Consider the following 26,207-nt stretch of genomic DNA (forward strand, 5'->3'; position numbering starts at 1 on the left):
TGCACTAAAGGAGACATTAGGTGGAGAAATAGAACAAGATCTGAAAAGTGGATTGGGAAGATCCCCCAGAAAAGGCTGATGTGTTAAGAAACTCAGGGGTGGGGAATCATGCACCCAACCTACCCAGACTCCCGTTTAGAGAGGACAGTGATTTAGTATCTGTAAACTTTGTGACTTTCGTGATCCTGTGAGGTTTTCCTTGCCTTAATTTCTTAGCAGACTTTCTCCTTTAAGAACCCCCACTTGAGGGATGGGTTGTGCCTCAGTGGTAGAGCGCTTGCCTAGCACGTGTGAGGCACTGGATTCAATCCTCAGCACCACATTTTAAAAAAATAAAAAATAAAAACAACCCCACTTAATGTGAATTTGGTTTGGGTGGACTCGAGAATTGCGCCCCTAGGGGAGGATGCGGGAGCAGCACTTCAAGACCTCTGAACCCAGCCGGACTGCACAGACCTCAGCTGCCATATACTTCCCACCCACTCCCCGACCATGGTTCCCTGCCTTCTCCTCTTCCAAATAGCGCGTGCGTGGCATTGCGTGTCGCTCACCTCTTCCTGTGGAACCTCAAACGCTGTGCTCCCGGGGGTAAGAGTAGGGAGAAACCTGATCCAGACGTTCTATCACCAAAAGCGCCTTTCTCCCGCCGTGACTGTCCTCCAGTCCCCACTCCCTTCCTAACTCAATTAAAGACCAAGTTGTGGCCGGACAAACCACCGGGTGTTTCCCCGCCCTCTACCTCAAGTCATTCCCAAACTTCTCAGACCGCGCCCGAGGCTTTGCATTGTTGCCTCCCACCCGGCCTCGAGGGGGAGGGACCGGCGCGCTAGGACTGTGCTCTCCCAGGGTCTGCCCCCTCCGCAGCCATCCCTACAACCCCCCCTTCTCTACCACTTCCCTGTCCCCATCCCAAGCACCCAGGGCAGCACCTCCGCAAACCTACAGATGCAGTTCTGGCTCTGATGGGATGCGGCTCGCACTCAGTGAGACCGCCCCCCCCCCCAAGAGATCACACCCCAAACTATGGGGCAAGGTGTTGTAGCAGAAACTTATAGAGTTTTTGCCTGGGTCGTGCTTTCCTTTTAACGCTTGACCTGATCTGTGGATGGGCATTGGCTGATACCCAGACCCGACGGTGTGGAAAGAATCTGGGGCCAGTGAGAGCCTCCTAAAGGCAACTGGAGATTGGAAGGGAGGAGTAGGGGCTCAGCCACCGCCCGCCCCGCACCCTCTCCGTCTTCCACCCTCAGCCCCATCCAAATCGTAGAGGCAGACTTGTCCTTTCCCGCCCACAGGGCCACACTAGTCAAGCCCTGGGCACCAACAGGACATCCCCCACCTGAGCCCAGCAAACCCACGCTTTCTCACCTCGAGCGCCCGTGTCCCGGCGGAGCACTTTGGCGGGTCCCGGCTCGCTGGCTTCTATCCCGCCCCACTTTGCCCCGCCCCTCCCCAGCGCCAGGATGCGTCCCTTCTTCACCCCCCAGCCCCGCCCGCCCCGGCTCAGAGCCGGAGAGGCAGCCAGTCGAGAACGCGTTTCGCCGGCCCAGCTGGGAGCCAGGACAGAGCCAATCCACAGTCCAGGGGTCGGGGGACGACCCGGCCAAGGTCAGATCCAGGAGGACTTCTCCAGCCCGCGGGCCCGGTGGCTCCGAGGGAGGGAACTCCAAGGGCAGGGCGTAGAGGGAGGGAGCCCCATCTTGCTAAGTTTTTGAGGGAAAGGGAATTCTTGCCTCACTGCACCTTCCAATCTTATCCTAATGCGAAAATGGACCCTGTTAGGCCTTGTCCTCTGCCCCACCGGAGTTTTGAGAGACAGGGTTCTTCCGGACCTTGGAATGTTGGGTGGCCTAGTTTGCTTGAGCTTTGAGAATCTTCTTCCTGGCACCAGCACATCATACCAGGGAGGGAGCTTTGGGCTCTGAGGGTCCAAGCTTTCCCCCAGCCCCTCTCTTGGGACTAGTTTGGAATCCCTATAACCTTAGCTCATCTTCCTCTGATCCCAGGGCCACCAGGGTCACCACTCTAAGAAGAGTGGCCATGTGGGATAAGAACCAGGCAGGCCTGTGTTCTCTCCCTGATTATGCCACCGCCTGAGGCTTAACTGCTCTGACCCACTACTGGGAAGCTACTGCACCACATTGCTGTGTAAATCTTTAAGGGCTACCTATCCACAAAGAATAGTTTTTAAGCATGCCTGCCCTTCTCTCCAGGATGTCCTCACATCCTGGCCTGAAAACTTACTGCATGCCCTTTGGGATTGAGTGGTACATTAGTCTTTAGTGCCCAGGAGCCTGAAAACATGATGGTAGAAGGGAAGGAGTAGGACAGTTTGGATTAGGGAAGGACCTATGTGGTGACCTTAGCATATCTAGTCATACAGTTCCAACTATCCAGAGCCCAGCTCTTTATATATTATCAAAGGCCAGCTCTGGAAGACTCTGCAAGATGGAATGGATGGAATACTGAGCCTTTACATTGTGGCAGGGCCTAGGTTTCTTCTATTTGTAGGATATGGGAGTGGGGATGAGGTTGCTTCCTGGGTTCTTTCTTCTGACTAGATGACCTGTCCTACTGAGGTTTGGTTGTAGAAGGGGCTTTCCCTGAGCCTCTACCTCCTCCCTTTCAATATCCAGGTTGCCTTTAGGAGGCTCTCACTGGCCTTAGGCATTCTTTGTGCCACTTAGGAGTCCCAACTTGAGTCCCTTGTGACCTCTGTTTCCCTGTTGTACCTGGGTGGTTTGTTGGCCTGCAGGGGGAGAGCAGAAAGCCAACCCTGAAACACGAGCACCTGGCACTGTACCCCTCTTCAGGCTTCATAGAGGAGCCAAGATCCAGCCTACTCTATATTGCATTTGCATAACACCTGTCATTTTTCTTGCTTTGAATTCAACCTTAATCTCACATTTGATTTTAGCAACCATGCTGGAACTAAATAGTTCAGGTATATTTATTCCCATAACTGAAAGAAGAAAACAGGGATCAAGTCAGGTAAGTGGCTTGTTCAGAAGCCCATGTAGCAGCACTGAGACCTCAGCTCAGTCTCTCAGCCCCCAAGCAAGGCTCTGTCCAAGGAACACACACTCTGTAGGCAGCTGGGTCAAAGCAAGGTTTTCCAACTAAGCAGAAGTTAAAGTCCATGAAGGCAGAGTTTTATTTTGTTCTTCACTTATTCTCCAGTGCCTAGGTCAGTTTCTGGTACATAGTGGGTGCTCATTGAGTATTTGTTGAATCAAGGACAGGATCTTGGGAGCAAATTAGTCTCTTGTTCTTTGTTACCTGTTCTAGATTCACAGGGGCCTACAGCAGCCTTGGCTTGATTCTTCTGAACAGTTGGGCTCATTCTCTTTGTCCTTTCTTTTTCTAGGGTCTCCATTTTGAGGTATTCTAACAGCTGAATTTCTATTATCATGGGCTTCTACATGGCTCTTGCATGGACCCTCCTGATTGGGCCATGGACCCCCATGGGTAAGTATAGATTGGAGTAGAGTCAAGGTTGTGAGCAGAGGAACCCAGCATCCTCTGGGCTCCCCCGAGGATAGCAGCTATGTAGTGATCATGTCTATATCTTTAGGCCCTAGTTGATACAATGTCCTGTACATGGTAGGTAGGTGCTCGTTTCTAGTTGTTGAATAAATTGATGGAAATGGAATGAAAATTATTACCAAATATACAGAATTAGGGAGCTGGTGTGTCAGCACTTTCTATTTCATTTCTTCCAGTTTTGGGGCCTTTTCTCCTTCCTCTATCTTCTCTCTTTTTTCATAAACTAAGGGTCTCTGATTCAAAATAGGAAAATATTGATTGATACAAGACAATAAAGGGTCTTGGGATAATATTAGGCCCCAAACTGAAGGGGAATTACTAGTGTTTTCAAACAATATTTAAAACCAAAACCAATATGATCCAGAAGATTTGAATCTTGTAATCTTCAGCCTTGGACAGTTTCTTACTACAATCTGAGGCTACTCTCTGTAGTCTGGGTGTGTGAGGAGGGAAGTGGGCTTAGGGTGCCACAGGTTAGATTAAAAGGAGCAAATCTGATCATTAGGGATGGGAAATGCAAATATAGGAATTGGAGAAAATTTGTGGAATGATCTGTGCCGGCTGGAGGTGACAAGATGATGACATGTCCCCTGAAGTTTCTTCTTTGCCAGAGCTAGTCACATTCACCTTCATTCCAGCCGTCTCCTTTCCTTGGCTTTGGGGTTTCCTTTTCTCCCTATCTTTTGCCTCTTATCTCTAAGAAGCACTCACCCTGTATGCTCCCCTAAAGGATGTTCTGCCACCAGTTCATCTTATTTTAGAGATCACATGTGTGTGGCTGTCTTCGTCCCTGCCCCTGTGTCGTTTGCTCAAACATCATAGCTTCAGTCATTTTCCTTCCCTGATTCCCTGGTAAGTGAGTGAGCGTGCTGTGGTGGGTGGCGGAGGAGGCACACACATGGGCAGGAGGGTAGCTTAGAGACCCTGTCCTTGGTCTAAGGATAGTCAGAGGAGTTTGTCTTCTCTGGCTGATGACAGGCCTTTATTCTGTTTTCTGAGATGAGAAATGGTCTGGTCTACTGACCAGAAAGATCTCCATCCCACACCTGATTCTGGACCCTCCCTTTTCTCCCCTTCCCTTTGCTCTGCCCCCAGTAGCTGAGTGCTCCTTCCTAGACCCTACTTTTTGAAAAGTATTATGGCATTAAGAGCAGGAATTTTATGCAGAACATAAAGTCCCAGAAGGGGAAAAGGGCAAGGTCATCTACATGACCAGTCCAGCCCCAGGTCCCACCCAAGAAACTGGGAAAAAGACCAGAAGAGCATACTGCACCCTTGCCTTAGGCTCTGCTGAGCTGGAAAGGGCCAGGCTCCTTTCTAGACTGTCCATGCCCAGTGATGGGTCACAGAATGACTTGTCCTTCCCAGGTATGGGGTGTAACTGACTCCCTATTGGGCTGATGGGAGTGGGGGTGGGTAGGGGTGAAAGTAGAGGGGGGAGCATAGAAATAGTCTAGTAGGGACTCTTCGTGGAATTTTGTTGCCCCACTGGCTCTAGGACAAGCTGAAGGAAGTTTCTAATTTTAACAGAGGGGGCTCTCTCAGTTGGTTGAAGCGTGTCTTCCAGCCTGAGAATGTTTTTTGTCCTGTTATGATCACCAAGGATCTGAAGCATGAAGGGAGTGGGAGACCTCTGCATCCTCTTCCACATAGCTACTGTCCTTCTCTAGCCCTCTCTTCCTTTCTGAAGCCACCTGTCAGCAGGCACTGCATCCAGCTACTCTATTTTAGTGGTAGTATCTTGTCCTCTGAGCAGCTTAAAGATGGGGCTTGAGTTTGGCCTGACTTTGCCTTTGTCTCTCCCTCTATGCCCACCTCCCACCTCTGGGGTAGGTCCAACTTCTGCTGCCCTGAGTGCCAGATTCACAGGACCCAGTCCCTGCAGACCTGCCTGGCCTCTCACACACTGACTTGCCCAGCCATCCCTTCTTTCCACTCTCACCCAGGAGCCCAGAAACCCATTGCATGGGAGGTGCAGCGTTTTGATGGATGGTACAACAACCTTGTGGAACACAGATGGGGCAGCAAAGGTAGGTGAGAGCCAAGTGGGGACAGTGTCCCAGGGGCAGGCTGGTACTCACTAGAATAGAGTGAGAACTGGTAAGTGTCAGCAAAGGCCATCCATTTCTAAGGTTTTAGGATTCATGGTATGGAGGGAAGCTTAGGAGAGATGTCAAGTATGCTCCCTGAGAATTTACCCTTGTTCTTATCTCTCCTCCATCAGGCTCTCGGCTGCAGCGTTTGGTCCCAGCTAGTTATGCAGATGGCGTGTACCAGCCCTTGGGAGAACCTCACTTGCCCAACCCCCGAGACCTTAGTAACACTGCCATGAGGGGCCCTGCAGGGCAGGCCTCTCTGAGAAACCGAACTGTACTGGGCCTCTTCTTTGGTGAGGACGTCAGCCTCTCAGGAGGAAGGCCACTGGGGGTTAGCTGGACACCTCTGTTGTATGAGGAGGGGTCAGGAGATGGGGACAGAGTGATGGAGGGTCTGACAGTGGGGGTGAGAGATGGAGGAAGAGGCAATGGAGTAAGAGTAAGGCAGAGGGAGGGATGATCCAAGTGAAGTGAAGTCTGATGGGGGAGGCATAAATCTGTCCTCTGAAGGAAGAGGAGGGGTGGGCAGAGTCAAAAGGAGCATCCCTCCCTTATTGGGCTGATAGAATAGAGGTGCAACTGGAAGCAGGAGCATGAAAATCATTTGGTAGGGACTCTTCATGGAACCCTGTTGCCCCAGTGGCTCATAGGACAGGCTCGGGAAAGTGTTCCCATTGTAACAGAGAGGGCTAACCGAGGTAGTAGCCAGCTGGACCTTAGTGAAGTGGGGGAGGGGTCAGGTGGCAGGCCTGCCTCCTGCTGGCCATTCAGATTGCTCCTGCAAGCTCCCCCATCTAACCTCCCTCAGAAGCTGTCAGGCCCCCCAGGGAGGCTCCCAGCTGCGCATGTTGGAGCTGGTGCTGATACCTTCTTTGCCTAGGCACACTCAGTGAGCACCTCCCAGTTACCAAGGAGAAGGCCAAACTGAGAATGACAACATCTTAGATCAGGTGTAGGCACAGGCAGGTCAGGAGAGACAAAGGATTGAAAGGGAATGCAAGGAAGTCAAGGCTTGGACTTGCCCATAAAGGCTACTATTGACTCTTGAAGCTTGAAGAGAGGCAAAAGGACTAGATACCTGAGGCAAGAAAGAGAGTGGCCCTCAGCTGACTCTAGCACTGCCTCCTGCAGGCTACCACGTGCTGTCAGACCTGGTGAGTGTGGAAACCCCTGGCTGTCCCGCGGAATTCCTCAATATCCACATCCCACCTGGAGACCCCGTGTTCGACCCCAACCAGCAAGGGGATGTGGTGCTACCTTTCCAAAGGAGCCGCTGGGACCCAGAGACGGGGCAGAGCCCCAGCAAACCCCGGGACCTGGTGAGGCCAGCCAGGCTGCCAACTGGAAGGCTGGGCCTGGGGCAGGTGGCTCCCTGGGGTTCAGGCCTGGCAGGATGGGCCAGGGAGAGGCTCCCACTCCCCACCTGCAGGCCTTTGCCCATCTCTGCTCCCTGACCCCTGCTCGCCCACCCTGTGCCCCCGCAGACCAACCAGGTGACCGGCTGGCTGGACGGCAGCGCCATCTATGGCTCCTCTCATTCCTGGAGCGATGCTCTGAGGAGCTTCTCTGGAGGACAACTGGCGTCAGGGCCCGACCCCGCCTTCCCTCGGGACTCGCAGGACCCGCTGCTCATGTGGACCGCGCCCGACCCCGCTACGGGGCAGCGGGGACATCACGGACTGTATGGTGAGGCTGTGGGGGCGCATAGGGGCGCGAAGTGGAGGCGTCAGGGTGTCCGGTGTCGGTGGGAGCGAGGGTGGGCCGGGGTTTGTGTTTGGGCTCCCCGGGTCGCGCAGCTGCTCATCTTCTGGTGTGCATGCCAACATCTGCAGCCTTCGGAGCCCAGCGAGGGAACCGGGAGCCCTTCCTGCAGGCGCTGGGCCTGCTCTGGTTTCGCTACCACAATTTGTGCGCGCAGAGGCTGGCCCAGGAGCACCCGCACTGGGGGGACGAGGAGCTGTTCCAGCACGCACGCAAGAAGGTCATCGCCACCTACCAGGTCAGCAGAACCATCTACCCTGCTGGCCACCCACGTGCAAGTCCACTGGTACAGCTTTTCATCCGGCGACCACCCTCACACAGAAATGCTGCTTTCCTGGAGGCTCCTCTTCCTAGGGAGCTAATGTCTAGAAAAAGCCCCTATCAATGATAAGGAGGCCTACCGAGCGGATTTTGCTTGTGGTTATTTTTACGGGCTCTCCCACCCCCAATCTCCTCTTTCTTGGGGACAGCCCAGGTTCTGCTCCTGTTTAGGTTGTCTCTCCGGGCACTGCCCTCCTGGGTCTTCAGCTCTGCACCTGTCTTCCTTGGGCTCAGCTCTCTGGTGGCCCCACCAGGTCCACAATATCCACACACTGCCCAGGGTGTGTCTAAGTGGGAAGTTTCCTTGGGGGAGGGGATGGCTGGGGTATTTTCAGGCACCCAGATCTGCCAAGGAAGAGGAAAAACCTAGGAGAGAGCAATGAATGTAGAATCACACCTGTGCTGCACAGGTCCCACAGTCTCTTACACAGCCCCAAGCTGAGGGTAGAGGATGGACTTTTGATCATGTCCCCCAGACTGCCCTCTTCACCTCAGCCCATCTCCTCTTTCTGACCCTCAGAACATTGCTCTGTATGAGTGGCTGCCCAGTTTCCTGCAGAAAACGCCCCCGAAATATGCAGGTGAGGGAATGCAAAGAGAGGGTGATGGGGGAGATATATATATATATGTAATTTTTTTTTCTCTCTTTGTGGGCTGGAATGGTGAATCATTTAAAAACCGAATTCTAGTGTCCCTCCTTCTTCTCTTACTTCAGGATACCGCTCCTTTTTGGACCCCAGCATCTCTCCAGAGTTTGTGGTGGCTTCTGAGCAATTCTTCTCCACCATGGTGCCCCCTGGCGTCTACATGAGGTGAGGAGTGGGTTCAAATGTTTGTGTTTTGGGAGGAGTGAGGTTATCCATTGGGAAAACTCCCCCAGTAGCCCTCAAGACAGGGTGTTCAGTCTGAAGTGGAGGCAATGGTGAATATAAAGGAGAAAGAAAATAATTTTATGAACATATACCATTGTTTTTAAGCATATTGACATACATTATCCTGCAATTGGTGTGTAGATATCTGTCTCGCAACTAAATGTGAGCAACTGAGGCTCAAAAGGGTGTCTGTCATAAGGCCAACCATCTGAACATGAGGTCTTGGCACTACGCTGGTGACATTTTTAGCTATAAGCCCAGAACATGGGTTTACAAGCTTTTGGAAAGAGCTTTAAAAATGTGTGCAATCTGAAGAAAAATATTGGTTTCAAAATAAATGCAAAGGGAAATTTAAAATAAAAATATATATTAAAGCAAATATATATTAAATGAAGCATGTTAATTTACTGTACTTTTTAATAATTGAATTTTAATTTAAAACAATTGATAGCTTATATTTTCTTACTCTAGAACAATATCTGAGTATGCTTGAGGAAAGCTGAGAAATCATAGACAATTGAATTATCCATAGATAAGTAATTTCAAAAGAACAATTTTAAAATCTTTTAAAAATGTGTATATAGGGCTGGGGATGTAGCTCAGTGGTAAAACACTTGCCTAGTGTGCAAGAAGCCCTGGGTTTAATCCCCAGCACCACACATGAAAATACAAATAGAAATGTGAACATATGGGTACAGTGGCTTGTGCCTATGTTTCCAGTTACTAGGGAGATTGAGGCAGGAGAATCACTTGAACTCCTGTTACCAGGGAGTTTGAGACTCTTTGGCAACATAGGAGGACCTCATCTGGAAAAAAAAATAAAGTTTGCATGCAGACACACTCTGAGCCCTCCAAATTGGCAGGTTCCCCATCCAAGGAGTCAATCAACCTCAGATTGAAAATATTTTTTAAAAAGATGCTTCCGTACTGAAAATGTACAACCAGACTGCATTTCTTTCCTCTCCCTTTGTTTCATGGGCAATGCTCCAACAAGCCAATGTATAGACTTCCTATGACTTACTTAATTTTTAGATTTGTGGTCTGATGTGAGGGGAGGGAACTTCCAAAAGTCAGATTGTCTATGACCTTTCAAGGTCAGGTGGTCACCACCTTAGGGAAGCCTGGGTCCCCTAGCTATAGTATTGGAGACCAGAGCTGATGCCTGACATTGGAATCTTGTATCCCAAGTCACCCTCCCTGGCTCATTTCATTTTAGAAATGCCAGCTGCTATTTCCAGAGGATTGTCAATAAGAACACAAGCTTCTCCAGAGCTCTTCGTGTCTGCAACAGCTATTGGAATCGAAAGGTTAGGGCTGGGGGCACATATATGGGTGGGTATATGTGTGTATGTTGTGTCTGTTTGTGTCTGAGAGTGTGCAGGTAAGGAGGGCAGGAGGGCTGGAGCAGGTAGCAGGGATGGGCTGAGGTGAAGGAGGCAGTCTGGGGGACATGATCAAAAATCCATTCTCTACCCTCAGCTTGGGGCTGTGTAAGAGACTGTGCAGCACAGGTGTGATTCTACATTTATTGCTGTCTCCTAGGTTTTTCCTCTTCCTTGACAGATCTGGGTGCCTGAAAATACTCCAACCATCCCAGACCCTTAAGGAAACTTCCCACTTAGACACACCCTGGAAAGTGTGTGAATGTGTGTGTATGTGTGGAGTGGGGAAGAAGAAGGGATTCTGAGAGTTATGGGGGGAAATCTGTCCATCCAAACCAGGATAGTGGGTAAAGAGCTTTGACCCTTGATTTAAAGCAAAATCAGGTATTTTGTGTGAGTGTTTACAAAGGCAGGAGGAAGGTGGGAGAGCCAAGGATAGAAGAGGAAGGTGTAGAATCAGTCCTGCAGCTAAATTGAAAGAAGCCTCAGTGTCTTCCTAATCTGAGTGCCATCCCCTCCCCATTGTGTGTGTGGTGCTGAGGATAAAAGCTAGAGCCTTGGGTACTTAGGCATCCTACGCAAGCACTCTACCACTAAGTTGCACCTTTCACCCAAGTCTCTTTATTAAGGGGAGGACACTGAGTTTGGAGAGATCCATGTGACCTTCCCCAGGGTCACATGGCTGATTAGTAACAGAGCAAGAATGAAGACCTAGATGTTGTAGAGCCTTTGCAAAACAAAGTTAAGTCTGAGGTAGAAGTAGAGTTTTGTGATCCTTTCTGCTTGTAGAGACCTATCTCCAGCAACATGGGCTTTGAATAGGAATATCACTCTCTCTGAGTAGGGAATTGACTGCAGGAAAGGGTTGTCCCACTAGGAGTTAATGACAGGCCTGGATGGGCCCAAGGATATGAAAGTTGTGGTGGAGGGAGCCTGGCTGTTTTAACATCTGATTCCATTCTCCCATCCCCAAAGAACCCAAATCTACAAAGTGCTGAAGATGTGGACGCACTGCTGTTGGGCATGGCCTCCCAAATTGCTGAGAAAGAGGACCATGTGGTAGTTGAGGATGTGCGAGGTAAGCTTGTGGCTGTCCCCACAGGCTGTGGATCTCAGATAGACTGGATCTCTAGAGTGGGGAAGGGAGGGATCCAGAGCTGGGAGCCTGCAGCACAGTTACTGCTGAGAGAGCTTCTGACTCTCCCTCTGCTTGGTTCAAGTGCTCCTGGAGTTGACTGGAGTCATCTGGGCTAGAGGCCACATTGGTTGGCCCTGAGTTCCCTCTAACCCTCTGGTCTTTCATTCCCAGATTTCTGGCCTGGGCCACTGAAGTTTTCCCGCACAGACTACCTGGCCAGCTGCCTGCAACGGGGCCGGGATCTGGGCTTGCCCTCTTACACCAAGGCCAGGGCAGCACTGGGCCTGCCTCCCATTTCCCATTGGAAGGACATCAACCCTGCACTCTCCCAGAGCGATGGCACTGTGAGGAGGGGTCAGGACCCAGAGGGTGGGATAGGAGGACCAAGGCACATCATTCCCAGATATGAAATGGGTAGTGAGATGAGGGTATCAGAAATAAGTACCTGCTGAGAGGGACCGGCTTTCCCAGGTCACTTTTCCCAATCTCACACACCAGGATGGAGATTATCAGAGCAGCAGGATTGACTGGCTTTTGACTCAGAATTCTCAGATCCAGCAAATGTTTATTGAGCATATACTGCATCCCAGGCACTTAGTAGACATTACCTCCTTTTCTCTTCCCAACAACCCCCAAGTGGGAATAGAAAGTCCTTTACTTAGAAACAAGCTGTGCTTTTCTGTACTCATACCCCAGCTGCCTTTTGGGAGTCAGCTCTCATTCCCTGAGCTATCACCTGGGCAAGTGGTGTTGCCTGGGCCAACCTACCAGCTTTGGCTGCCTAACTATCTTGGCACAGCAGTGTTTCTACAGTGCCTCTTTTACTGAACTTTACGCTTACTAATTAATAAAGTTGTTGGAAAGAAGAGAATTGGAAGGCCCATAAAGAACTGATGTGCTCATGGCGCCCACAAACTTTATAATACCTATGGATATATAATTTGAAAATACCAGGAATGGGTAAGGCCTTCACCTCAGACTTACCTTGGATTGGAATGCCCAAAGGAGCAAATCTTTGGCTCCCACTGGGTCTCCTTGGAACTAATCTGGTCAGGTGCTTATTTACCTTGTGAAGAAAAGAACTGAAGAAAAAAATCAGGTATAAAATGTCGAGGATATATTATTGAAGACTGTCTCTGAAAAGCAGTATACTATTAGGGATTTGATTTTTTTAAAAAACTTTTTTTTTTTGCTCCAAAAAATAGAACCCTTTTATGACATCATTCTATCATTCAACTTTGTACATTCTAATTTTGCCTTTTGAACATTCACACCTTTTAAAGAACAAATTATGTAAGGGGTTGACTCTCTGTTTTATACCAATTTCATACAACAGGCAGCTGTGAGTTTCTCATAAATGAGTTAACTTATGCAAAGCACTCAGAGCAGTGCCTGGAGCATAATAAGCACTTTGGAAGAGTGAGTTATTGTTACTGTCATTTATTATTATTATTCCTGGGGCTAATCCCTGGGAGCCACCTCTTTGCCCAAGGCTGAGTGCCCGGTCCTCTCACATACTCCTGCCCCTATTTGGTTCCAGGTGTTGGAGGCTACAGCTGCCCTGTACAACCAGGACCTGTCTCGGCTGGAGCTGCTGCCAGGGGGGCTTCTGGAGAGTCATGGGGACCCTGGACCCCTCTTCAGCACGATCGTCCTTGACCAGTTTGTGCGGCTACGGGATGGAGACCGCTACTGGTTTGAAAATACCAGGAATGGGTAGGGCCTTCACCTCAGACTTACCTTGGACTGGGCTCCAGATCCTCTATCTGGCCATAGGCAACCCACATTGATTCCAGACCCTCCTATTACCTGCTCCCCAGCCACTCTGAGTCTCTTTCCTCCTCAGGTCCCTAGGCTTGGGGCCTGCATCTCTTTCCCATCACCACAGCTCTCCACCTCTCCCACCTTCAGGCTGTTTTCTGAGAGAGAGATTGCAGAGATCAGAAACACTTCCCTAAGGGACATTCTAGTGGCCATCACCAATGTGGACCCCAGTGCCCTGCAGCCCAATGTCTTTTACTGGCTTGCAGGTGAGTGCCCAAGGGACTGGAGGGGTGCTGGGTCTGGAGCCTGTCTCTCCTCGGTTGTGGGCTTGGCATAGTATGCCTGGGCAGCAGATCCAAGCAGGCAGTGAGTTATAGTTCTGCTCTTGGGAACTTTGGTTCCGGGTGCCAGGGCTACCATGTACAGATGTGTGGGTTCCTTGTGCACAACTTCAGGAAAGGATCTGAATGAAGGAAGAACTGAATGCCCTGGAGACCTGGTGAGGAGACTCACATTCACTTGGGAAGGGGCTGAAGCTGAGTGAAGCATTAGGAAGGCCAAGTGCAGTGAGGATTTCCTGCCCATGACAGTGATGAGGGAAGTGCTGTGTGTGTGTGTGTGTGTGTATGTGTGTGTGTGTGTGTATGAGAGAGAGGAGAAAGAGTAAGCAAGCATATAGGAAGAGACAGAGGTTCACTTTTTACCCCACTTGTTACTCAAGTAGGCAAATGTGACAACCTTGCTACCGTGGAAAGGTTAAGCAGCCCCTTCTTCTCTGCTACCCAGAACACCCTCACTCCCTTTCTGCCCCCCTACCTTTATCAGTGATCCTGTGTCAGAGCCTGTGGCCCAACACCCAGGACTGACTCCCTCTGCCTCCCCAGGAGACCCCTGTCCACAGCCAAGACAGCTCAACACTGAGGGCCTGCCAGCTTGCGTCCCCCTCATCATCCGGGACTATTTTGAGGGCAGCGGATTTGGCTTTGGGCTCACCATTGGAACCCTCTGCTGCTTCCCCTTAGGTAAAAGTGATGAGTGGGCAGTTTGAGGCTGGGGAGTGATTCAGGGTGGTTCTGTCTGTGACAATAAACCATACAGAGTCCCCCTGGGAAGGTGAAGGAAATATTAGGGGAAGGGACACAAGAAGTGTCTAAGCTGCCGATAAGTTGGCTCCAGGGAGATTTGCCTCCCTTTCTCCTGGGATCCATGACCCCTGCAACTCACCAGGGCTCAACTTGGTCAGAAACCTGGGGAAGTTCACAACCCTCAGTTGTTTGCAGAAGTCTGGGCCTGGAGAATTGTCAGAGGTAAACTTCCTTTCAGAACCAGAGCTGGGACAGATGGAGTTGCTGGGCAAGGGCTTGGGCTATGTCTGGGTGGACCAGCAGTCTGGCATGGTGGGTCTGGCCTGTGGCTTGAGGATTCAACTTTGTCACTGACTGGGAAGGGACCTGAGAGGAGGAAGCTTGGGAGGCTGGACAGGAATCTTAGAAGCTACCCAAAGCTTACCAGAGGATGCAAAGCAGTTCTTCCCACAGAGCTGCACAATTTGAAACAATTGATCCGTAGATTCAGGAGTGGGGAAAGCAAGATATTTTGCCAAAGAAAGGAGATGGGAAGGGAGCCACTTCCATCTTCCCAGAGCCTCACCTTCCCCTGAACACCTATTACCTCCACCTTCCCAGTGAGCCTGCTCAGCGCCTGGATTGTTGCCCGACTCAGGATGAGAAATTTCAAGAGGCTTCAAGGCCAGGAACGCCAGAGCATCATGTCAGAGAAACTTGTGGGGGGTGTGGAAGGTAGGTCTGGGGCTGGCCAGGATGGTAGAGGGGAGGACATGACTCAGAACTGCAGTCCCCATCTCTATCCCAGGAAAAGGCCTCCCTCTTCTAGGGCTGTAGGCTAGGCCAGATCAAATGGGGAAAACCACAGTGGCATTAGGTGAAAGGACCTGCAGTCCTCCAACCTCCATAGCTCCTCCCAGTGATCCCAGTGAAGAGAATGTGATAGACTCATGAAAAAGATGTAGGACTCTGCCTAGATTTTACAGGTTACTGTGACTCACAAATCCCTGAGAACTGCTGCTTTGTGGCATCTCATACTGGAATTATAGGCAACAGAGCAGTGACTAATGAAGGTCTGGTGTCAGACTGGCATTAGAATCTTGGTTCCACCACTATAGGCTGATTATTGGACCTAAGGCAGATGTTTTAATGTCTCTAAGCCTATTTTGTCTTAAAAGAAATAATAATAACACCTACCTTAAAGGTTTATAATGAAATGAAATAGTTCATGTAAAGTACTCTGCTGAGAAAATAGTTAACACTAGGAAATGGAATTCACTATTCTCCTCCTGGGCTAGAGGCACAGTAGTACTGTTGGGGAAGGGATGACTCTCAGTGCCCAGAAAGGGGACAGGAAGCTGTGGAGGCCTTGCTCTAACCAGCCTTGAGCTGGCCTTCTTCCTCCCAACGTGCCTCTGGTGCACCCAGCTGATCCAAACCCAGCTGACCCAGCCCCATCTCTCTCCCTCAGCTTTGGAATGGCAGGGCCGCAAGGAGCCCTGCCGGCCTGTGCTTGTGCACTTACAGCCTGGACAGATTCGAGTATTAGATGGCAGGCTCACTGTGCTCCGGACAATCCAGCTTCGGCCTCCACAGAAGGTCAACCTCATCCTGTCCAACAACCGTGGTCGTCGTACCCTGCTGCTCAAGATCCCCAAGGAGTATGACCTGGTATGGCCCAGGTGGCCCCTGCCTGCTTGTCCAAAGCCATAGCAAAGGAAGCAGTCAGATGGAGGGGAAGAAGCACTGGGCCAGGAGGTAGGACTGCTAGTCTCTAGTCCCAGGATATAGTAACTAACAGGTAAACATGAACACGTTTATCCTGCTTTGCGCCTGCTGAATGACGGGGTTTACTCTTCTCACTCTTGCAGCCACAGTTAGCTTCCTCCTTTTCTAAGGATGCCCTCACAGATCTTAGCTGGGAATCCTTGGAAGAGGCTGAGCCTTCTTCCCTATTCCCTTATTTTAGGATCTAGTGAACTTGTAGATATTTTGGAGGGAAGCTAAATTGGAGGCCGAATATGGGCTGTGACTCTGCCTGGCTTATGGTCTCCTCTATCCTCTGGTCTCCCTGTCTTCCCCTCACTTCTTCAGCATGGAATTGAGGGAATAATGACTTTGTACAATTTTTTTTTTTGGTACCAGGAATTGAGCCCAGTGGCACTCAAACACTGAGCCACATCCCCAGCCCTTTTTTGTATTTTATTTAGAGACAGGGTCTCACTGAGTTGCTTACTGCCTCCCTGTTGCTGAGGCTGGCTTTGAACTCTTGATCCTCCTACCTCAGCCTCCTGAGCCACTGGGAGGCGTGTGCCACCACACCTGGCTGTACAATTGCTTTTGAACTCACTCTGCACCTGTAAGCAAGCCACTTGAGCCCATATTCTCCTTTGTAAAAAAGAGATATGAGATATCTCTTTTGTAAGGGTTTGTCTGTAGGCCCTCTGACATAATCCATGTAAAACGTCTAACTTCAAGAGGCCTATCAAATGGTTATTCTCACCGCTGGTCCCATAGGTGCTGCTGTTTAACCTAGAGGAAGAGCGGCAAGCACTGGTAGAAAACCTACAGGCAGCTCTGAAGGAGAATGGGTTGAGCTTCCAGGAGTGGGAGCTGCGGGAGCAGGAGCTGATGAGGGCAGCTGTGACGCGGGAGCAGCGGAGCCATCTCCTAGAGACCTTTTTCAGGCACCTTTTCTCCCAGGTGGGTTCATGGGATCAGATCTGTCCATGTGACTATGTACTTGTGGTAGCAGCCTTACCTGCACGAGGTCATGGTGTAGCTCCAGGGGAAGTCAACAATTCTGAGTTCTCAAATGACAATCAACTGTTAAAATTTGGGGCAAGTCACCAGACTTTACTGGCAAAGAGGTGTCCCTGCCACCACTGGAATCTTGTCCTCAGCTGTAAGACTCCAGGGAGTCAAAGCCCAGGAATGAGGCAGAGCAAGACAGGCAGTGTGGGCCCCTGAGAGTTGTGATTCACTCATCCATAGGGAGCACAGCTGCCAGGGCCCTCTAAGGAGTATTAATGTCTAACTTTCAAACTTCTGAGAGATAGTGAGAGGATCTAAGAAAGAAGAGAGGATGAAAAATTCAAAGACTGAAGTCCATATCTGATACCAAAAATAAATAAATAAATAAATAAATAAATAAAAACATAGTCAGCCTTGGATCAGAGGAGTAGAGAAACATGGGAAATATAAGGTAAATTCAGAATGGTTCCCTCATTGAAGTTTATCATTCTACTGGGAAGATGAGATATGCATAGAAAGGAAGATAACTGGTAAAGGATGAAGGCTACAAAAGTGATACAGGAGCCAGTTGTAGTGATGCACACCTGTAATCCCAGCTACTCAGGAGGTTGAGACAGTAGGATCATAAGTTCAAGGTCAGCCTAAGTAACTTAGCAAGACCCTGTCTCAAAAAAAAAAAAAAAGAAAAAGAAAAAAAAGAAAAAGTACTGGGGTGTAGCCCAGTGGTAGGGCACCTCTGGGTTTAATCTCCATTACTGCAAAAAAAATAAAGTAATCCAATAAATACAGGTTCTAGGAGTTCAGAAAAGATAACAAGCCTTCAGTAAAAGGTCATGATGGAAATGAGATTTAGCAAGAACTAAAAGATGAAAGAGTGTTGGCTCAGAAGAAAGGGCCAGAAGGTATATGCAAAGGTGCTCCACAGAAGGGCAAAATATTAATGTTTGAGAAAAAACAAACATTTGTGGGGAGAGGATTCTTGTGGGAAGCTACCATTTAATGAACATTTACCCTATGGCAAATTTAACTCTCAAACAAGTTAAACATTGAGTATACACAAGAACTGAGGGACCCTCAGGTAGGGGGCTCCTTGCCAGGGCCAAAGTGGGACCTAGGCACCTCCACTCAGTCCAGGATCCATCAAGCTATGGGAACCCCCTGTGCTGGGAGGTGGGAGGACTGCTATCTCCCTGGAGGTGGCTGACAATCCCTGATAGCTGCATGGTGCTGGTGCTTTCGGCTTTCCAAATACTTTCCACACACCCTCTCTTGTTGATTCTCATAATAACCCTGTGAGATAAGTAGGGCAGGTGAGGAAATGAATCTCAGACAACTGAAGAGACTTGCCTGGGGTCATGCAGCAAACAGGTGGCAGAGTTAGCACATGAACCCAGGTCTCTTGCCTTCAGCTCTGGGCTCCTTCCACTAAAGTATCTTGTTTGAAGCTGCAATGTTTGCCTCACAGAACCACAACCAGACTTGATCTAAGCAGCCTAGTTGATAGGCAGGAAAGACAGGTACTGTGGCCTGTGGCATGCCTGTTTCCCTTACTGTCTGTTTTCCTGCTAGGGCAATCCATGGGTAGGCTGGAGATGGCATGTAAGGAGAATTTCCCTTTCCCAAACCCAGGTGAACCCTTGTCCTAGTTACAACTCTTTTAGATGTAAGAGAAACCCATATAAAGGAACAGTTGTCCCAGGGGATCCAGGTTGTCTTGAGAATTCTACAGAGAGGACTTCAACCTGGCCTGGAAGGCCTGGGAAAAGGAAAGCTGTCAAAAACAAGGTCACTCCTCTCTCAGGCTGCCTCGGTTTTCTCTGTCTCAGAGCACTTGGAAGAAAAGGATAATCCACATCTTCTGAACTTTCTTGTGCTCAGGACAAGACATATCTGGGACCTCTTAGTTCCAATGCCAAATGGCCAGCTTGGGTCAGGTGTGTAATCATAGAAGGCAGAGGTCCAGGACTCCATAGTACAAACATGGCCCCAGGGACCACTCACAGGGTTGCTTCTGGAGCATGCTGGATAAATTCCTTCAGGTCAAGGAAGCCTTGTCTCCTTCTCTCCCTCCCTCTGCTGCTGCCCAAGTGCAGGTGCTGGACATCGACCAGGCAGATGCAGGGACCCTGCCCCTGGACTCATCCCAGAAGGTTCGGGAGGCTCTGACCTGTGAGCTGAGCAGGGCTGAGTTTGCCGAGTCCCTGGGCCTCAAGCCCCAGGACATGTTTGTGGAGTCCATGTTCTCTCTGGCTGACAAGGATGGCAATGGCTACCTGTCCTTCCGGGAGTTCCTGGACATCCTGGTGGTCTTCATGAAAGGTGAGGGAGGAAAAATGATTGTTCAGATAGGAGACACTGGACAGAGACTGGAATGTGGCTGACCTGTTCCAAGTGGGGAGCACTGGGGCCACGTCTCCAGCCATGGTCACACCTAGGAATGCCCAGATGCCAGTTAAGAAGCAGAGTGACCCTTACTGTGTCCAACAGTGGGTCATTACACCAGTGTATGGCCCCTCTGTCTGGCCTGGGGGTTTAGGCAGATGGGCCACAGCCCTCCTCATGAAATCCTTCTCCCAGGCTCCCCTGAGGAGAAGTCTCGCCTTATGTTCCGCATGTACGACTTTGATGGGAATGGCCTCATTTCCAAGGAGGAGTTCATCAGGATGCTGAGGTTGGTCTGGGACAGTCAGAAGAGTAAGCTGGGGCAGGACTGCCAGGGGAAGGAGGGGACATGAAAGGGAGAGCAAAAAGGTAAAGGGTAAGTAGGGACCTCCTGCTTACTCCTGAAACCAGAGTGTATTATAACTTGTAGGGCATTTGGGCTTCAGCCAATTGGGGCCCCATCATATAGGTGTTGAAGGCCTGGTGGGATGGTCAGCAGGCCCCTGTGTTTGGGCTTGATGGTGCCCTTCCCCCAACTCCAGGTCCTTCATTGAGATCTCCAACAACTGCCTGTCCAAGGCCCAGCTGGCCGAGGTGGTAGAGTCCATGTTTCGGGAGTCAGGCTTCCAGGACAAAGAGGAACTGACATGGGAAGACTTCCACTTCATGCTGCGGGATCATGACAGCGAGCTCCGCTTCACACAGCTCTGCGTCAAAGGTGGGGCTGCCTGGAAGGCGGGGCTGCCTTATCTCTTAGGCACAATGTCCACATACTTTTGGAAGTTCACAAAATCGCTTTCATTTCTTTTGAAATCAGAAGAAAAGGTGACTGTAATAATGAATGTATTATAATGTGTCCAGCCTGGATTATATTTTTTAATACCAACACAAGTATCAAACTTATTTTTTGTTTTTGTGTGGAAAGTGGCCTAAGAAGGTGAAAGTACATGAAAACGATGGAAGTCACAATGCAGCCTTGCTGGTGGTGTGGGTAGGGTCAGGATGGGTGGGAAATGGCTGGAACTCTGCTTCCCCTGTACCAAAGCCCCCTGAGCCCAGGGCAGGGAAGAGACAGTGTTTCCTTGTTATAGCCGTAGCTGGGCTAGGACATGTACCCCTCAACTGAGGTGTTTGGTTGTGGGTGGTAGGGTAGTGTTTCTTAGATTTTTTGCCACTATGTCCTCAGGTTAAGTGCGCAGGAAATGTTTGCTAAGTGCCTCAAGACCTAGTTCTATTGTCCTTCTGCCTAATTCCTTCTCTACTGCTCTGACTCAAGTGGGCAGAGGCTAGGAAGAGTCTGAGTAAGGAAGGGGCCAGGTAGCAAGCAGGCAGGGAAGTCTGTGGCCTGCTCTGAGCTGTTACAGTGTTTTCTTAGCTTGAGAGTCTCACTGGGGCACATTACATTCAGACCAAACCCAGGTCCTCCTGGAATTATGACAAGAGGAGGGCAGGGCAGCCTCCATGGGGGACAGGAGCAAGTTAGACAGCATACAGATGAACCTCTGGGTAGGGCTTCCCCTGATCCTAGGGTAAAGGGAATTGATACCGGGTGCACGGGGTGGGGGTGGGGGTGTGGGACTAACACTCCTGATTCTTCATCTTTCCACCATTCCCAAGCAAGTAGGGTAGTGGGTACTTGGGCCTGAGGGCTGAGACAAGGAGGGTGCCTGAAACTGAACAAAGCCACAGAATCCCAGGAACATTCATCCCTGATAGGAACAGGCTTGTGGACTGATGAGGTTTAAGTTGAAAGCTAGCATTGTGTATTGTCTTGTCTTGTTTGGCTTTTAATCATTGTTATGCTTTATTGTTTCCTCCACATTTTGTTTTATTTTAGGGTGGTACTGGGGATTGAACTCAGGGACACTTGACCACTGAGCCACATTCGCAGCCCTATTTTATATTTTCCTCCACATTTTATTTAAAAAATTTTAAACAACAGAAAGGAACAAGAACAGTACAGATAGCTCTTCACCTTTCACCTAGATTTGCCATTGCTTGCTGTTTGCCACATCAACTATTTACTGAACCATTTGAGAGTATAGAAAGCTATACTTTGTTTTAAACACTCAGATTTCATTTAAATCAGCTTTCTTACTTTTGGCCTTAGCTACAGATGAGAGTCATCTTCAGGGTTGGTGCAACACTTGAAAGTAACCTGGAGATTCGGGGACTCCTCTAAGAACCTGGATCTGCAGCTCAGTCTTGCTCCACCCTCAGCGCTCAACCCAGACAGAAACAATGGGGTGGCCCCTGGGAGGGGTTTCCTCCAATATTTTATTATGAACATTTTCAAAAGAAAAGTAGAAAGAATTTTAGAATACGTTCCCATATACCTATCACCTAAATTCTACACTTAACTCTTGGAAGAGTTTAAGCAGAAGGGCCCTAAGCAAAGTTTTTGTGGCAGAGTGGTCTTAGCAGGCAGGTTACATACAGTTTCTGAACTCTACCCCCAGGAGGGGGACTGAAGGTGACCTACTCTCAGGGAAGCCTGCTGGGCCAACTTAGTTTCAGGTCTTTCTTCTTTCTGCCCACCTATGGTGGGGTCCAGCTTCCATTGTGGACAAGGGCTGAATCTACTGGAGGCAGGGCCTCCACTGGACAGGGATCCGCTACTTTGTCTGAACATGGGAAGGTGGGGTTGCTGTCCATTGAGCCATACCCTCTTGGACTCTGGGCTCTAAGCTGCTCACTGGCCTGCCTCTCCATTGTAGGTGTGGAGGTACCTGAAGTTATCAAGGACCTCTGCCGGAGAGCCTCCTACATCAGCCAGGAGAAGATCTGGTGAGCCTCCATCTGGGAATGTTGAAGGGAAGTGTTGAGGAGTTGCCATTTCTCTCCCCAGAATGGCTGGGATTGGAGACACCACTATGTAGCACCTTCATACAAATTAGAAAAAAGGCAACTTTTACTCTAGGTGGACCCAGTCCTGTACCAGGGAAAGTAGAGAGCCTGCTGATTTCAGCACTCCCTTGCTTCCTGGGCCAGACACCCTTGTGCAGGACCAGGCATATGCAGAGTTCCCAGGTGGGACCTCCAGCTCATTCTCTCTCTGGGTCTCCATGGGAATCCTGTTGCCTCCTCACTGAGTACTCTGATCCTTCCTGGACACAGTGGATTTGGAGGCGGGACAGGAGCTTCAGAAATCCAAATGGCTGTGGTGGCCAAGGTCCTATTACTTGCCATTCCTTCCTAGTCCCTCTCCCAGAGTTGGTGCTCGCTGTTCCCGCAACAACATGGAGACTGAGTTGACACCACAGAAACTGCAGTGCCCAATGGACACAGACCCTCCCCAGGAGATTCGTCGGAGGTTTGGCAAGAAGTATGCCTGCTCTTCCTCTTAAGCCCAGGCAGTCCATCTGCCTCCTCAACATGTTATATACATACAACAACATCTATTACTTGGTACCAGGCACTGTGCTCAATGCTAGGGGTGCAAGCAGATAAATAGTCCCTGTCCAAGAATGTCATTGTCTGATGAGGTAATCTGGTCCACTGATAAATACAATGTCCTGCTGAATGGTATAATGGTGGTAAGAGCAGGGGCTTCAGAGGTCAAGGAAGGTCTCACGTCTGCCTGGGAGGTCAGAGAAGCCTTCATGGAGAAAGTTTTCTTGAACTCCAGTAAAGGCTGACTGTGGGTGACCTGTGGGAACTGGGGCTACAGACTGGGGAGGGAGCTGTCTGAGTGTGAGGGGACACCGGGGAAGATGAAATGACTTGGCCGTCCACTGACATGCAGAGCACGCTAGAACCTTTGGGATCTGACGTCTGCTTATGTGTCACTGGACACCCATTCCTGGGAAGTGGGAGTGGAGCTGTTCCCTCGCCGCTTGGCGGCTCCCCTTGGGGAAAGGGGAGCCCCACTAGCATTCAGTCAGATGGGGCCAAGGACTAAGGCTCCCTGCCTTCCAGGGTAACATCATTCCAGCCCTTGCTGTTCACCGAGGCTCACCGAGAGAAATTTCAACGCAGCCGTCGCCACCAGACAGTGCAGCAGTTCAAGCGCTTCATCGAGAACTACCGACGCCACATCGGCTGCGTGGCGGTGTTCTACGCCATCGCCTGGGCGCTTTTCCTGGAGAGGGCCTACTGTGAGTGATGGCCAGCCTGGGAAAGGGCTGGTGATAAATGATGGCCTTGAGAGTCGGGCCTGATGTGAGTGACAGACAACCCCTGGGGAGGGGCCTTGGGTTTGACAGCCTTGGGGTGGGACCTGCCCTGGGCGAAGGCAACCAGTTGGGTGGGGCCTGCTAGAATGTTCTCACCCCGTGGTGAGTGGCAGCGGCCCCGGGCCTGTGGTTGATGACCTCCCTAACCAGCTCACCTCTTCTCCATCCGCAGACTACGCCTTTGCAGCACACCACATGGGTATCACGGACACCACCCGAGTGGGCATCATCCTCTCGCGGGGCACGGCAGCCAGCATCTCCTTCATGTACTCCTACATCCTGCTCACCATGTGCCGCAACCTCATCACCTTCCTGCGGGAGACCTTCCTCAATCGATACGTGCCCTTCGACGCCGCCGTGGACTTCCATCGCCTCATTGCCTCCACAGCCATTGTCCTCACAGGCAGGGCCAGGGTGTTCTGGAGATGCTCTACTGCCCTCCCGCCCCCTACTGGCTTCCCCTCCTCTTTAAGACCCCTCCTTTCTACCAGCACTTAACTAATGCAAATCTTGGATGTCCTCCACGAGGATGGAGTTGACCCTGGCTATGGTGTGAAGTAATCCCAGGAGCCCCGCATTGCCCTCAGTGCCTCTTCCCACGCAATTGAGGGCACCTCACTAGCCTCCAGCTGACAAGTTACACTCCAGAAAGTGTACATAGCATAAACTATCCCAGTTTGTATGTTTCTAAACTTGACTCTGTGAGAGAAACCAAAAGAATGAACTTCTAATGGTATAATTTTGGCTTCATGTGCTGTGTTCATTGAGGTCTTGGGGGAGGACCATGAGATTGATTGCAGGTTAGACAATCAGACCCCTGAGGGCTTTCAGGCCCCTGAAATGTGGTGGGGTTTCCATCTTGGGCTGACCCTGGCCTCACCACCCCTTGTCTGCTTTATTTTAGTCATACACAGTGCAGGCCATGTGGTGAATGTGTACCTGTTCTCCATCAGCCCACTCAGTGTCCTCTCATGCCTCTTTCCTGGCCTCTTCCATGATGATGGGTGAGTGAGTAGGTGGGGTTGGGGGTTGGAGAGGGGAGTCCTTGCAAGTGAAAAGAAACAAATCCTCCTGGCCCAGAGGAGAGTGTCCCCTTCCAGATTCCAGGGCAGGCAATAACCAGCATGAGCCCTCAATCCCAGCAGAAGGTTTTACTGGTGGCTGGGTTGGGAGCCTCCTCTGGAGGGTCCCTTCTGGAAGACCCAGAGCACTCTTCTCAGGGTTCTTTCTTGCTGTCCTTTCCACACAGGTCTGAGTTCCCCCAGAAGTATTACTGGTGGTTCTTCCAGACTGTACCAGGTGAGAGCCCTCCCAGCTCTGTGAATTTCTGACCTGGGTTCTACCTGCTACAGGGCATCCCAGACTCAGTCCACTCTCAAGGTGAGCCAGGCTCTGCCCTCTGGCCTTGAGGACCCTCCTGGGCAGTAGGAGATTTGGTTGACTCTGCATTCCAGTCCTCCCCTATCTGGGACTAGTTCCTCCCTTAGTAAGGGCCAACTAACTCCTACTGTAGACTAGTTCTCAGTGGAATGGGAATGGGCCCCTCCCTCCAACATACACATCTACTGTGTCAGCAGCTTTGAGGAATGCTGTGCCCCAGATAAATGGGAGAGGGATCAGGCTCTTTGTCAAGCCAGACAGAAGCCCACCACTCCTTGTAAAATGTCTTCACAAGGACTGTTTAGAGGCATATTCCTAACTCCCTTAATCACCCATTTTAGAGCTATTAGCTGTGAATTTATTCAAACTCCTCTTGAATCTATTTGTATTTTCAACTGATTCCCTCCTTGGGGGAACACATTTTCTATACTGGCTTTACTCTGTGAAACACAGCATGGATTTTTTTTTTTTAATCCTAAAATGCTCTGCTTTGAACTTCAGAAGTTGCTGGCTAATTCCTGCAAACTGGGATTTGGTGGATAAGCTGTGTTTATGCTCTCTTCTCCAATCAGGACTTTTACAGGCTTTGGATAGATCCCTTCTTAACCTTTGCTTTCCCATACTGCAGGACTCTAATCTTCCTAATTTCTGCCTCTCTCTCCCTTGATCACCTGAGGGACCATTCTTTGTTCTCCCACCCCTACCCTGGCTCTGGTACTAGCCTCCCATGTACTGCTGGCCTGGCCTGGGATTCTCTATGAGAAAAGAGGCTTCCTACCAACTTGGGGCTAAACCCAGGGGTTCTGGTGATGAACAGGGACAGTGTGGTCCCATAAACACACTAATGGTACCAGTACTCATGCTGTGTGCTATGGTAGCCACATGGAGTGGAACAGAGATGAGGAACAAGCCTTGACCTCAAGAAGGCAGGGCCTGAAATTTCCAGTATCTGGCCCAGAGAGCCAGAGTAGCCTGTGCATTCATTCATTCAGCACATATTTATAGAAGGCCTAGGGTGTAGGTGGCCCTGCAGTAGGCACTAGGCTAGTGATGAACTAGCCTAGCCAGACCCTTTGATTATGGACCTGAGAGTTAGCTAAGTGACAGACATTTAAAAAAACGCTATGACACAGATGGAAAATGGCCATGGTGACAAGGGTTTTGGAGGATAAGTAGAGTTGAAATGAAAGATTCTGTGATCAGTGGTGTGGAGGGAGAAGAACAGAGGAAGATGCTGGGGCTTTCCCACCCCCACTTTTGTTAATGAAATAGAGAAGGAACCCTGATCCTGGATGCCTTAGAACTCTGCAAGGCACTGCTCCTTTGCCCTTCACACTCTTTTTCACTTTGCAGGTTTCACGGGGGTCGTGCTGCTCCTGGTCCTAGCCATTATGTATGTCTTCGCCTCCCACCACTTCCGCCGCCGCAGCTTCCGGGGCTTCTGGCTGACCCACCACCTCTACGTCTTATTCTACATCCTGGTGAGAGCTTTTGGCTGTGAGCCAGGCCAGCAGGGTATGGGCAGGATGTTCCCAGGGAGGCAATGAGGGTTGAGACATTAGTTCTCCACCT

General features: G+C 50.2%; 1 protein-coding gene across 1 annotated transcript in view; it reads left to right on the forward strand.

The window, feature by feature from the left end:
• The first annotated feature begins 3,410 nt into the window (after window positions 1–3,410).
• Duox1 (dual oxidase 1) overlaps window positions 3,411–26,207 on the forward strand; it is a 30,459-nt gene continuing 7,662 nt past the window's right edge. The window contains exons 1-27 of the mRNA XM_076848534.2: window positions 3,411–3,468; window positions 5,493–5,576; window positions 5,771–5,935; window positions 6,774–6,961; window positions 7,127–7,328; window positions 7,475–7,641; window positions 8,245–8,305; window positions 8,440–8,536; window positions 9,813–9,903; window positions 10,954–11,056; window positions 11,288–11,460; window positions 12,657–12,832; window positions 13,028–13,146; window positions 13,765–13,902; window positions 14,566–14,679; window positions 15,416–15,615; window positions 16,462–16,647; window positions 18,792–19,017; window positions 19,276–19,369; window positions 19,623–19,798; window positions 21,798–21,867; window positions 22,280–22,405; window positions 22,999–23,177; window positions 23,428–23,658; window positions 24,160–24,259; window positions 24,505–24,554; window positions 25,989–26,116. Coding sequence (XP_076704649.1) covers window positions 3,411–3,468; window positions 5,493–5,576; window positions 5,771–5,935; window positions 6,774–6,961; window positions 7,127–7,328; window positions 7,475–7,641; window positions 8,245–8,305; window positions 8,440–8,536; window positions 9,813–9,903; window positions 10,954–11,056; window positions 11,288–11,460; window positions 12,657–12,832; window positions 13,028–13,146; window positions 13,765–13,902; window positions 14,566–14,679; window positions 15,416–15,615; window positions 16,462–16,647; window positions 18,792–19,017; window positions 19,276–19,369; window positions 19,623–19,798; window positions 21,798–21,867; window positions 22,280–22,405; window positions 22,999–23,177; window positions 23,428–23,658; window positions 24,160–24,259; window positions 24,505–24,554; window positions 25,989–26,116 — 3,702 coding nt within the window. The remainder of the gene's footprint in view (window positions 3,469–5,492; window positions 5,577–5,770; window positions 5,936–6,773; window positions 6,962–7,126; window positions 7,329–7,474; window positions 7,642–8,244; window positions 8,306–8,439; window positions 8,537–9,812; window positions 9,904–10,953; window positions 11,057–11,287; window positions 11,461–12,656; window positions 12,833–13,027; window positions 13,147–13,764; window positions 13,903–14,565; window positions 14,680–15,415; window positions 15,616–16,461; window positions 16,648–18,791; window positions 19,018–19,275; window positions 19,370–19,622; window positions 19,799–21,797; window positions 21,868–22,279; window positions 22,406–22,998; window positions 23,178–23,427; window positions 23,659–24,159; window positions 24,260–24,504; window positions 24,555–25,988; window positions 26,117–26,207) is intronic.

The sequence above is a fragment of the Callospermophilus lateralis genome, chromosome 3 (assembly GCF_048772815.1).
Source record: "Callospermophilus lateralis isolate mCalLat2 chromosome 3, mCalLat2.hap1, whole genome shotgun sequence".
Classification (NCBI taxonomy): Eukaryota; Metazoa; Chordata; class Mammalia; order Rodentia; family Sciuridae; genus Callospermophilus; species Callospermophilus lateralis.